This window comes from Aedes albopictus, chromosome 2 (assembly GCF_035046485.1).
Source record: "Aedes albopictus strain Foshan chromosome 2, AalbF5, whole genome shotgun sequence".
Lineage (NCBI taxonomy): Eukaryota > Metazoa > Arthropoda > Insecta > Diptera > Culicidae > Aedes > Aedes albopictus.
Window position 1 is genome coordinate 349,544,169 of NC_085137.1, and position 13,067 is coordinate 349,557,235.

At 37.4% G+C, this 13,067-nt stretch overlaps 1 protein-coding gene across 1 annotated transcript; it reads left to right on the forward strand.

The window, feature by feature from the left end:
* The first annotated feature begins 236 nt into the window (after positions 1 to 236).
* On the forward strand, positions 237 to 10,573 carry LOC109430813 (uncharacterized transmembrane protein DDB_G0289901). Its single transcript, XM_019706891.3, has 3 exons — positions 237 to 395; positions 9,549 to 10,251; positions 10,311 to 10,573. The coding sequence occupies exons 1-3, from the start codon at positions 387 to 389 to the stop codon at positions 10,406 to 10,408; spliced, it is 810 nt and encodes a 269-aa protein (XP_019562436.3). The 5' UTR covers positions 237 to 386; the 3' UTR covers positions 10,409 to 10,573.
* The last annotated feature ends 2,494 nt before the right edge of the window (positions 10,574 to 13,067 follow it).

The following is a 13,067-nucleotide window of genomic DNA, read 5'->3' on the forward strand; positions in this document are numbered from 1 at the left end:
AGAGGCAACGCATCATGATAAAGCGATCCTCCTTGTTTCACTCTCAGTTTCATTACTTTGGTTGGGGTCTCTATTCACTACCACACCACGGGGTTGGGGTGGTGGCGTTTGCAAACTAACTAAACTATGCAAGGGTTCAAAGCTGTACGTACAGGCAGGGGTGGTCGTTTGCTTGCGGGGAGGGACAAAAGGCGATACCAACAACAACGACGCCGTTGGCGCGCCAAGGGGTTGCGTTTTTCTATTCGGTTCAATATAAAAGCTTCGGCTGTTCTTGATTGCCGGTACAGTTTGGCTCGATTAACCGGGCAAAGCGCGTCTTTCGAACGGATTCAAGTTGTTGTGGTGTTAGAAGGCCCAGGATCGGAAGGATTCTAGCTAGAACGATGCTGAAGGTGCGTGAACATTTAAGTTAGGATATTTTATTCAAAATATTCAATCGAAGAAATGATTTAATAACAAAAAAATAGTGCTGTGTAATTCGAAAACCGGAAAAAAATAAACGGGTGAAAATTATTAGATACCAACACAGACTAATACATAATATTGAAGCGGTATATATACAATGGTGCATAAAGAAAACAATGAGTGAACGGAGGAAATAGGTGTTAAAGATTGTCGTTATCTGGGGTAATTGTTCCCTAATGTTGCGGTAGTGGCGTTTGAGCACTTTTTCGGCTGAAATGTTACCAAAAGGCATTTTTAATAGATGTATTATGCTTACATTATGAGATTGCACTTTTTGTGTGCTTAAAGTTTGCCCAATAATCTATTTAAAAAAAATTTTCCTTAATATTTCTGCTTCAGTGTTCCTATTGTTGCGGTAGTGTTCCTAATGCTGCGGTATCCCATATGATTTCAATGGGATACCGCAACATTAGGAACCGAAATTAAATTTTACCTCCATAATAGGAACATGTGCCTATTGTTGTGGTATGCGATTTATGATCGAAAACGGAGAGAAACGATAGTTTTCATATTTTTCCGGGCAAATTTGGATAGAAAACTACCTACTAACGTTTTGAAACCCTTCATTAGATAAAAAGATCATATTTTTTAAATTAATTAACCTTATTACCACAACGATCGGCACACTTACCCTATTGAACATAAAGAGTGGCTTTGGATATTATCGACAGTTTAGTTCTCCTCGTCATTGGGGGGTTTTAAACCTGTTGAACTCAACATTGGTGTCAAATCTTCCCCAACCAAGCTGAATTATATGACAAAGTTTCAGGCAATTTGGCCTATAAAAAACCCCCATGACAATGAGAGAAAACCTGCCATTAATACCCAAAGTCATCCTAATTGAAAAGTGTAACTATTTTTAGAGTGTAATTTTCGAAAAAATACTTCTTTCTAGAATGTTTTTAAGATAATTTTTAGGAATGGTCCACTGCACGAATTTATGTTGGCCTGCTTACTCTCACACGAAATTTGACGTTTGAGTGGTGCCGACACCGCTCAAACGTCAAATTTCGTGTGAGAGTTAGCAGGCCAGTATATATTCATGCAGTAATCCATACCTCAAGGCAATCTGCTTGGTTTTCCATGGAATTCAAGGTTTCATTTAAGCAGGAATGGAGAATGTTACGGAAGTTATTATAAACATGTCATGCTGTTTTGTCCATTCGTTCCTTCCCAACATTTGCGAGTTTATTTTAAGAATTTCGGCAACAATTCTATCATGGAGCATTTTTTAGCACTAAAACACGAAAAAATATGATGCCATTTTCGACTCGATATTTTCAAATTTCATTAACGTGATTTTTAAAATTATTTACTTTTGCTTCACACATGTTTTTTTCACACCTGACTTTTGAAAAATGCATATGAAAAAATCCCGATTTTCTTCGTCAAAAAATTAGAATTCGAAAATGGTCTTGTACCGACTTTTCGAGCCCTCTAAGCAGAATACCTTCTTCGAATGAGTGTAATCAGTTTTGTACCTTTTAATTCTGCCCTATTTTGATAATCTTTTGACAGACGCGTAATTCGACTACCACTTCTAATCGGCCTTGGTATGAGTAATCCACTCTGGATAACTGACATTGAGGAAGGATAACAAGTGGTAGTCGAAATACGCGTATCTGTCAAAGGTTAAGCTAAATAGGGCGGAATTAAAAGGTACTAAACTGATTACACTCATTCGAATTCGAAAAAGGGTTACTATATTGAAATGATGTCTTTGAAGATATTTTACTTATTAATTTATTTATTGTTTATTATTTTGTTTATTCTTCCAGTCATTTCGGTAAAAATAGTTAAAAATTAATTTCGAGTTTCTGCTAGAGTGCAATCCACATAATTTTATCCACACTTTTTTTACTAAAGACGTTCTAGTCATGACTACTTCTGAATTTTACAGGATTTTTTTTTGGTAAGAAAACACTATGCTTTGTAGAACCTTGATAAAAAAAGCTTGTGAACTCCGGTGTTTCACCTGGAATTCATGCTTTCGTATGGATCTGTAAAACTGAATCCTCTGTGGTTTCTTAACTGAAAGCCTTACGCTCATTTTCTATTGTCTGAGTTCACAAGCATATTGAAAAAAAGAACAGTGAATGGAGGACTTTTACTTTACAGTTTTATCTTAAAGTTTGCCGAATAAAGTCAAGGTCACACACGCATACTTAAATCGTGATAAAGCTTTAAAGGAGTAAAATATTATTTTTCATATTAAAAGCAACGAATGGCCCATGGAATATTGCCAAATGATCAGTGCCGGACTTAGGCCTCGGGGGGCCCGGGGCAAACCTTAAAAAGTGGGCCCCCAGAATCAAAATTTCGAAAAAAAAATGAACCATACAATTACGTTTTTTTTTTCTTAATATTATGTATTATTTTAGACCTAATATTGAAAGCTTCTGATTTCTGAACTTCTCCAAAATTCCGACAAATAGAAAATTATTCGAACATTTAATTTGATATTTGACTCAAATGTCAAAATGCTAGCGTAAATGACATCTCGTTCAGATAGTACATATATTTTGAACTTTCATCCGAATTGAAAACATTTATACAGGTTTAAGAACTTAGCGTTCAGTAAAAAATCTACTAAAACATGCAGCAACTTTATTTGAGATTTCACGGGATCGACGAGTATTTCAAAATTCAGATTATATAAAGATTAGTCTCTTGGGAGCAACTGTAGCAATAAATCTTAATATCTTCAGTAAAACCCAACATAAAGATATGGAAAATTACAGTTTCCAGAACACTCGGTTTTCAAAACTAGCCTTAACTCCCTAACATCTCCAGAATTCATCATCTTCTCTTTTTCATGATAGCAGCGAACTGATGCAAATAAGTATAAGGCATTTGTTTTTGTTTATAATTGTATAACCATTGTGAAGTAATAGATACATTTGTGAAACTATTGAAATTTATATTGATGTACAATTACTCAAAAGCTTAATCTTTCTTGCACTCTGCTTAGAGACACTTTTTGTAGCAACTTGAAGTCACGGAAAAGTGTTTCCACTCGATAAGAACCTTCAAGGGTTTTTAGAGAAAATCGCATATTTTCAAATACTGCACCAAAAATAATGAATCTTTTGATTTCGAATTATTCTTAAGAGAAAATCCAGATAAATGGCCAAAAATAGTTTAGATACCTTTAGGAACCCTATTATAAGTTCGTTTTTTAGTGTGACGTCCTCACTGGGACACTGCTTCTTACCTTAGTGTTTCATGAGCACTTGCACAGTAACTGTGGAACTGTTATTAACAAAGAGTTTCCTTTGTCAATGACCATTTCGTATGTGCATACCGTGTGGCAGACACGAAGACACTCTTTTCCTAAGGAAGTCAAGGATTTTCCTTTACGAAAAGTTCTTGGAACGCCCGGGAATTGAACGCATCATCTTAGTATGGTCATGCTGAATACCCCCCCCCTTAACAGCTGTGGCTATAGGGGCTTTGTATAAAATATGCACGCTCATTCACGTGAATTTCATATGGTTTCGTTGAAAAATATAAATTGTATTTCGGATTCTTGGGGGGCCCCCTTCATCGGGGGGCCCGGGGCACTTGCCCCCTTTGCCCCCCCTTAAATCCGGGCCTGCAAATGATTCATTGATAACTTTTTGATAGTCCATAAGAGCATACCAGAAAACCATAAAGCATTCATTCGGATTTTATGTGGAAATGTGTGGCATTCATTTGGATTTTTTAAAGATTCAAAAAATTTGGGAAATTATAGATCTCGAACCATGAACGATTTTCCGTAAAATTTTATGTAGTTTTGTGGATCATTAAATAAATTGTGTGGATTATTTTAATTAATCATTTGGCAGTTTTCATGGACTTAAGTTTAACGTCGCAAACAATGTGCTGCCCTATGAAGGCAACTCTCAACGTGAATTACATTAACTCCTTGAAGAGATATCTAAAATATAAACGATAAATAAAGTAGTGATTATTATCCCTAAAACAATATCAGATATTGTAGGGATGAATAAAAAAGAATCATACATAAAACTGATGTGGGATTTTTCGACTGGAACTTATTGCGTTGAAACCTCACTTTACTGACGGTTTATTTTATTCTACCCTACGTTTCGACCGTGGGTTTGGCCTTTTTCAAGGGAAAAAATGTATATCGTTCATGTCCTTGTTACAATTTGTTTTTGTGTTTGCCAATTTATGCGGGTCATTGCTGTTTTGTGCAATTTTATGGTAATTTAAACGATAATTTTGGTCAGAGTTTAGCTTACACATATGTAAATTTCATAAAGTTTAAAATGCAGGGTTTTATTTTTTTATGGAAGAAACAGACTTATTGATCGAATGTTCCACCTTTTTTGGTAGCATAATATAGTTTTTTTTTATTGCTATTGTTGATTCATTTGTGGAAATTCTGACTTTTTTATTGCTCGAAAATGAATTGTTTATGGGGAATTTTGATTTATTTTCGCGCTTTTTTATTAGTCTATGGAAATTTTGTAGTTTAGTATTGCTTCAATGCCTATTTCTTTCATTGGCATTTTTGGTATTATTTACTGTTTTTTTTTATATGGGGCGTTCTGGCTCTAGTTTTGAGAACTTTACCAATATTTTGCAGTGCTTCTGTTATTTATAAACTTGCATTAGATCTTAGATCCTCACTTGCGATCTTGTGCAAATATCAGATCTCATTTTGGGGTTTCTTTGAATTTATAGGCAAATTAACCTTCCGTCACACAATGATCCAATTTTGAAAAAAGCAGGCAGAAACTCAATTTTTGAACACCTCTTAAATGGGTTTCAGTATATCGATCATTTATCTACAATATCAGAAGCGTTGACTATCTGTCAAATAAATTGGAAATCATGATTTTGTATCTTTTTACAGCGCTAAATAGCTGCTGATTAAAAAAATGCTTTTTTTTTGATAAAAAAAAACCCAAGCAAGTTCAACCACTACAAAAGTCTAATAATATAAGTAATTCAATGGCTTCCAGAAGTTTATTCGTAAGTTCTTGTGTATATTAGGTATCTGCAATGGAAAAAGAGATCAAAATACCACTTTTGGCTTCAAAATTAACATCACATATTATTAGTACTTATTATTAGTATTATTTTTTGTCTCCTGACATTTTCCCTGTTCCAAACAAACCCATATTGCATAGTTCTGGACAATAAAACACCAAAAAACCTCGCTCATCGTATACAGTGCGAGCGCGGTGCAGTTTCAGCTGCTTGATGGCGTGCGTCTTGGAAAGTTAAACAGTCCACGTTTTGAATTCTCAGCCACTATCTTGGAATAAATCAGCCATCTTGGATATTCTGGTCGCCATTTTTGTCTCCCGATATCTTCCCCGTGCAAAACATACCCATATTACATAGTTTTGGAGCCTCAAACTGCATTGAACAGCTGCCATCTTGAATTTGCAGCCACCATCTTGGATTTCAGACAGCCATATTGGATATTCTGGTCGTCATGTTTGCACTCTAGATATCTTCCCTATACCAAATATACCCACCCATATTGCATGGTTTTGGAGCCTTAAACACTATTAAACAGCCGCCATCGTGAATATTAGGCCGCCATCTTGAATTTTAAGCCGGCATCGTGGAACTTTTGGTCTCCAGTGTTGATTTCCGCACAACATTCGTCTACCATACCAGTTTGATGTGTTGCATGATAGGGCTTGGTTCAGTTTTATATACGGCCAGTTCTATCGGTGCTGGTCCGGATCACTGAAAAGGTTTATAACTCCGGAATGCGTTGCCCGATCTGCACCATTTTTAATAGCAAATAATGCGATAAAATTCTGGTTCGATTCGAGCTATAATCCGAAAAATCGGCCAATGTGAAGTGCCTTACAAATGAGTGAACTTTTTTTTGCGCACAGACACACATACATACATCATCTCAATTCGTCGAACTGAGTTGATTGGTATATGTGTATTGACCCTCCAAGCCTTCTCTAGAAAATTCGTATTTTGATTGAACTTTTAGCCTTACACTACACTTTGGTGTGAGAAAGGCAAAAAGCGAGATTTTTTCATCGTGTTGTATAAAATGCAACCGCTCGAGGGTTAGGAAAAAGGGATCAAGTCTGCCCAGTTTCCCCTACGGATAGGACATGGGTAGAAATCTATTTCGTCATTTGTGCCAAGTTCCGCCATATCAAACGGGAAAGAGCCAATTAATACAGATATTTCAACTTTCCTTTGCCGATGGCTCATCAGATGGAAGCAAAAAGGTGTACGCTATCAATAACCAGCCCCTATAGCAATAGAAATCGAATAATTACACGAAATTTCCCGTTTTAATTTCACTTCACTTATGAGTTGAAATATTTTCTTATTTTGCGTAAGACGAAGGCAACGGTTCTATACTATTTCCCGGAAATACATTTTCCGGAATAACTCATTTCACGGAAAATCAATTTCCGGAATGCCCCATTTCTCGGAATGCTTAATTTCCCGGTAAGGCAATTCTAGGAAAACCTGAGAAGATATTTTAGAATCTTAAATATGATCTGGTTTTTTGATTCTTATTACGACTAATTTCATCAGTTTATGATCAATTTCCAGAAAATCGAGCCTTATAACTTTATTATTTTTTTTACAAGATTGTAGAACTTAATAAATGAAAGGGACTCAGATACTCGTTTCAGTTCACTTCACAAAGTATAGCCAGAGCATCGTTGAGCCGAATGGATATATTTTGACTGGTTTTAAATAACAAATTGTTCTTCATTTTCGTCAAAGGCTATTCTAGGTGCATTTATATAGTTGAACTGCTAATTGCATAGGAGATTTGCCCTTCTTCAATTTACAGCCTGTTCTTTCCAACGATGTAACGTTACAGAATTGATTCGCGCCCAATTTACTAATTCTATCTGGTGTTTTTCCTTCTTGAAAAATGGGTTGTTCTTTCGACCTGATAAAGTTAATGGTTTGGCCAGCTATCAAATACGCCACGTTGGAACTAGAAAGAACAGCTTATTAAATAAAGAAGGGCAAATATCCTATATAGAAAGCAGCAAGTGCCAATAAAACACATGGTAACCAACATGGGTTTAATTGGCACTTGTTTAATAGGCTATTCTTTCTAGTTACAACGTTGCGTATTTGATTGGCAGCCAAACTATTAACTCTATCTGATATTTTTCCTTCTCTTACAAATGCGTTGTTCTTTCAAGTTAGACTGTTACAGAGTTGTTTAATTGACAAACTGTCAATTGCACCTTTAGAGATTTTTCCTTCTTCTAGCAATGGGCTGTTCTTTCGAGGCCTATTTTTCGATCGCTTTCATTTCAATCTAGCCTAATGACAATTTGGCTTAGAAATAATGTGGCCAAATGTATTTTCGGCCTAATAAGCCACACCCAGTCGTTAGGCAAAAACTTGAAGTTGGCCTCTTGTTATTTACAGTTTTAAAGGTTTAGTATCAAAAAGGCAAAGAACATATGAGAGAAACAATAAGAGGGTATAAGAGGGTGAGGGCTACAGATAAATTTAATACAGTATACTCTTCTTTGATATAGTCATTCATTGACTTCCCCCTTTTCTTAATTTTATTTTTATTTTACCATTTTATTAGATATTATTCCTTTCTTTAGTTTTTTTCGAAAGGTATCTTTTGTAATTACAGCTGCCAGATGTGTCATTGAAATTTTTCCTTCTTTAAACTTTAAACAATAGCTGTTCATTCAAGATGTAGTGATAAAACTGTTGGCATCATAACTGCTAATATATTTTGTCGAAGATTTGGAAATAACGCTGAAAGCCCTGCTTAAATTCTTCAACGAATACCAACCAAAATAAGTCAGTTATTGTGCATTTCATAAAAAGGGTAATTTAATGAGTCTGGGAATAGCGATAACAGTTTTCCGGGAAATATTCCATTCCGGAAAATGGGTCATGAAAAATGAAATGTTTTTCGGAAAATGCCGGAATATGATTTTCCGGGAAATGTCATAGAATCGAAGACAACTGCACGACAGTAGCGGCTAGCCGAGTTGCTTTTCAACGCCGTTCAATTTCCGCTTCACCAGATTCACTTATTGGTCCAACCTTCAATTCACACCCCACAAAAGTTCTGTGGTAATTCAAAGTTGGATTCAACTGCTTCAGAATGCAGCAAAAGCTAATGAATTCATCTACTAAATCACTTTTCTCCGTCAGTAAAATATAAACAACAACTTGTTTTCGTCTAGGGAGGAAGCTAGCAAATGTGTGCGTAGATTGCGCGATATATCCGTACATATCCTTCAACCACAGAGGAAATTTCTTCGATGGAGAATTATGACCTGGTCAGCTAAAATATTTATCGAAAGATTTTTGTAGATATTTTTAAGCTTCATCCCTCTTATAATTTTAAAGCTGCCTGCACAAAAGCACTTTGAACACATGATTTGATTTGGATTGCGGAGAATTTGACCAAATTTTCGAATAAACTGCAACGATCAAGCGACACGATTGCACAATTGTGTAAAGTGTCGATAATAAACCAACAAACAACAACGATCAAATCGATTTTTCATCATCCCATGTACCATAGTGTCACGTAGTAGCTGTGCCGGGAATTGAATTCAGGTTGTGCCCGAAATAGACGTGGACCAGACGGAAACAGAATTCGAGGAAAAATGATTGAATCTTATTATACCGCATTTAGTTCACTGGACTGCGCACTGAGTATTCATAAGTTAGAAAACGTAAATAAAACTGCGCGATTGCATCAAATCAAATTGATGTCTTCGGCGCACTATTTCTTCGAAATATGCTGAATAAGTGCTCTGAAGACACCTAGCCGATTGGATGCAATCGCGCACTTTTATTTGCATTTTCGCACTTGTGAAAACTAGTGCGATAGTCCAGTGGTGAACTAAATGCGCTATAATTTAAGAAAATCGTAGTTCCTTCACAATATTTTTTATAATTATTACTAATTTATAAATTAGTTATTAATACCAATTTGACTATCAGGCGTTAGGCAAGGTGCATTAATAGATTCGATTCTTATTGGTCTGTGCTTAGTTAGACGGAAATTGGATAAAACCCTACACAACACCTACACCGGACTAAATCGGTTGCCTTTTCCTTTTTTTCAGTTCACGATCATTGCCAGTTGCCTGGTGGCAGCAGCTGTTTGCTCTCATGACCTCGTCGGTGCCGAAAGTGGTTGGAGCAGCGGCGGCTGGAGCTCCGGTGGTCAAGGCAGCTATGGTGGAGGCAGCAGCTACGGCGGAGGCCATGGCGGCGCTGGTAGCGGCGGCATTGTGATTGTTTCCTCCAGCAAGGGTTGGCCATCGTCGTCCGGTGGTTGGAGCCAAGGAGGAGGAGGTTCCGGATGGAGCCAAGGCGGAGGATCCGGATGGAAATCGGGTGGTTCGGGATGGAATAAGGGAGGCTCTGGATGGAATACCGGCGGATCCGGATGGAACAAGGGTGGATCGGGATGGAATCTGGGTGGATCCGGATGGAACCAGGGAGGATCCGGTTGGAGCCAAGGAGGTTTGGGAGGAGGCTGGTCCAATGGTGGCGGTTACGCCAAATCGTACAGCAACGTGCAGTCCGTCAGCAAGGGATGGCCCTCTTCGGGATCTTCTGGTTGGTCTTCGGGCGCTTCTGCCTGGCCATCGAGTGGTGCTGGATGGTCCGGAAGTGGCAGCGGATGGAGCAAGGGAGGAAGTGCCGGCTGGCCGAGCTCATCTGGATGGAGCTCGGGTGGCAGCCAAGGATGGTCTGGAGCTGGAGCTGGAAAGGGATGGAGCACCGCCGGATACGGTAGCGGAAAGGGTTGGTCTTCTGGAGGTATAATCGGATCCATATTTGAATTTTGATAAACTTGTTAAATTGATCTTTCTTTTTAGGATATGGAGGTGGAAATGGATGGTCCACTGGTGGAAGCATCGGAGGACTTTCTGGCGGATGGAGCTCCGGTGGATCCGGCGGATGGAAGAGCTGGTAAAGGATAACCATTCGGCTGCCTCACAATGACTTGTGTTCAGATGAAATGAAAGCGATATTGCGAACACTCATGAAATTGCATTTGTATAAACTCATGTAAATTTGACGTTTACGAAACCGTTTGTATATTTGTAAATATATGTATTTACTTGAAAATAACATAAAACTTACATCAATTGAAAGACAATTCTGATTAATGAGTAACTAAACGATTTCTTCTTCTTGGCTTAACATCCCAACTGAGACAAAGCTAACTTTTTAGCTTTTATGAGCACTTCTATCTAAGAGCTTTCTATGCCAATCGACCATTTTTAGATGTGTAGATCGAATGACCTGCTTAAGACAGTAAGAGAATTTCCATTACGAATAGTTCTTGGGCCGACCGGGAATAGAACCCAGATACCACCCTCAACATAAGAATGTTAGAGGAATGAACTACCACCATTTACAGTTTCATAAGGAGTGATTGGTTTTAAAAGCAGCTATACACTCTTATTAAGTGATGATGCAGATATGTCCATTCTTGAAGTTACAAATATGTATGTATGTATATGGTTTACATTACAGTTACCTTCACGATATTAACAAAAAAACGTTTACTTGTTCTGAGTTAGTGGCTTTGAACTGTATCAATATCCTGCTAACACAAAGTCTTATATGATGTTGAATAGGATGCTAAAGTGGAGGACATATGCATACATGCTTCCATTTAACTGCGTGTAAAGTGTACGTATATCGCCCCCACTTTTGCATACTATTCAACATCATATGCGATCGTGTGTTAACTGGGATATATTGATACATATCATGAATTAGCTTGAAACCAAAATTATTAGAAATCGAAACCCAGATAAATAGTTGTATAATACGATATCTTTATTCATAACTACACTTCACAGTTTTTTCACCAAATCATTGGCTGTTTTCCATGGTGAACATGTCATAGTATCCAGTTAGCCTCGTGGTTAAGGCTACAGATCGCCAATCCGGAGACGGCGGGTTCGATGCCAGTCCCAGTAGAGAAAATTTTCTCGACTCCCTGGGCATAATGCATCATTGTCCTTGCCTCATAATATACACATTTATGCAATGGCAGGCAAAGAAAGCCCTTCAATTTAATAACTGTGGAATGCTCAAAGAACACTAAGTTGAAGAGAGACAGGCCAAGTTCCATTGAGAACGTAGATCCATAAGGAAGAAGAAGAAGAATGTCCTAGTATTCTTTTGCAGCTAAGGATAAGAATATTCATTAAAATAATTGTAACTGATTTTAGCCATTAGTTCTTCATTTCTGTGAACAACATATTTTGTTATTCCACTTTTGCGGTGGCAATTAATTTATCTAAATTTCAACGCTATCACAGAGTTAAATTATAAAATTCCCAAAAATTACCAGTTTTAGTAATTTTACCTTTACTCGCAATGTATAGTGCTTTTGCAATCAATCAATTGTGATCGGTGGTACCTCGTTTTGGCGGCTTACGTCCTAATGGTGCATAATTTTATTTTATTGCTACAATTCACGGTTCACGTTCGTTTGTACCGCTCTTCAAAACTTGTTCAATAAAATTTATTCATCGATTCCGAAGATGTTTACCGCAGACAAGATTTACATGGCAGAATTATGCCATTTTTACACTCCGCCTCACAGTTAACACACGGAAAGGCGTATTTACGCTTACAATTGGGACAAAATTGATTCATAAACCTGTGAGATCGGTGGTCGTTGAGAGACGACATGTGCGCAATCAATGGAAGACGCTGAAACTGCTTGACCAACCCCCTGTCGCATATATGTATGACTGGTAGTGGAAGTAAACCTCCCTGGAAGACCTTGGGTCGCTTTAGCATCTGTGATTAATTGTGATTAGTAATTTAAAACTGCATACATACTCTGAGTGCACTTTGGCATCGCATATGGTTAACCTCTCCATTCATTGTCGTGTGCATTGCGGTGCAGTCTTAATGATGTTGCTTCTTTTTACGAGCCTGTGAAGATCTACCGGTTTCAGATTAGCAGATGCGCTGGGGAATGCGTTCGAGCGATTGAATTCGTTTACACTTCTGATAGTGAAATAACACTCTGACGCTTGAGATCCACTGCTGTGAAAAGATTTGGAAGGTAGTTCAACACTAGGCTGTCCCAAAAAAATCGATGTTCAAAAGTCAAGGTGGTCAACAAATACACGCATATTTGAAGCATTTTTGTAGAAAATTTGGGTTTTCTAAAAAATCGGTTAAAGGTCCCGCCAGAGCATTTTTTTTAAAAATCACCCTTTTTCATTGAAGCTCTAAAAAAAATAATTTTCAAATATACAAATGTCGTATATGAATAGATCTATCAGATGAAACTTTCATGCCTGAAAATAAAAAATGGTATATGTATTTTTTTTTTTTGTAAATTTTGATGGAAAATACTCAAAAAATAGACCTTTTACCAGCCCCGGCAGAACCTTTAAACGACTTTTTTTTTGGGACAGCTTTTCAACACACTTCAACTTGAAGATCAAGCTGTGAGAAATTCTTATGTTTAAATGGAGTATTTATTAACAACAACAAACAGCATGAAAATAAATTGACATTCAGAGAGGTATACATACCCTATTATCCAGGATTCTCCAGTGAGCCTAATGATAAGACTTTGGATCGGTAATCCGGAG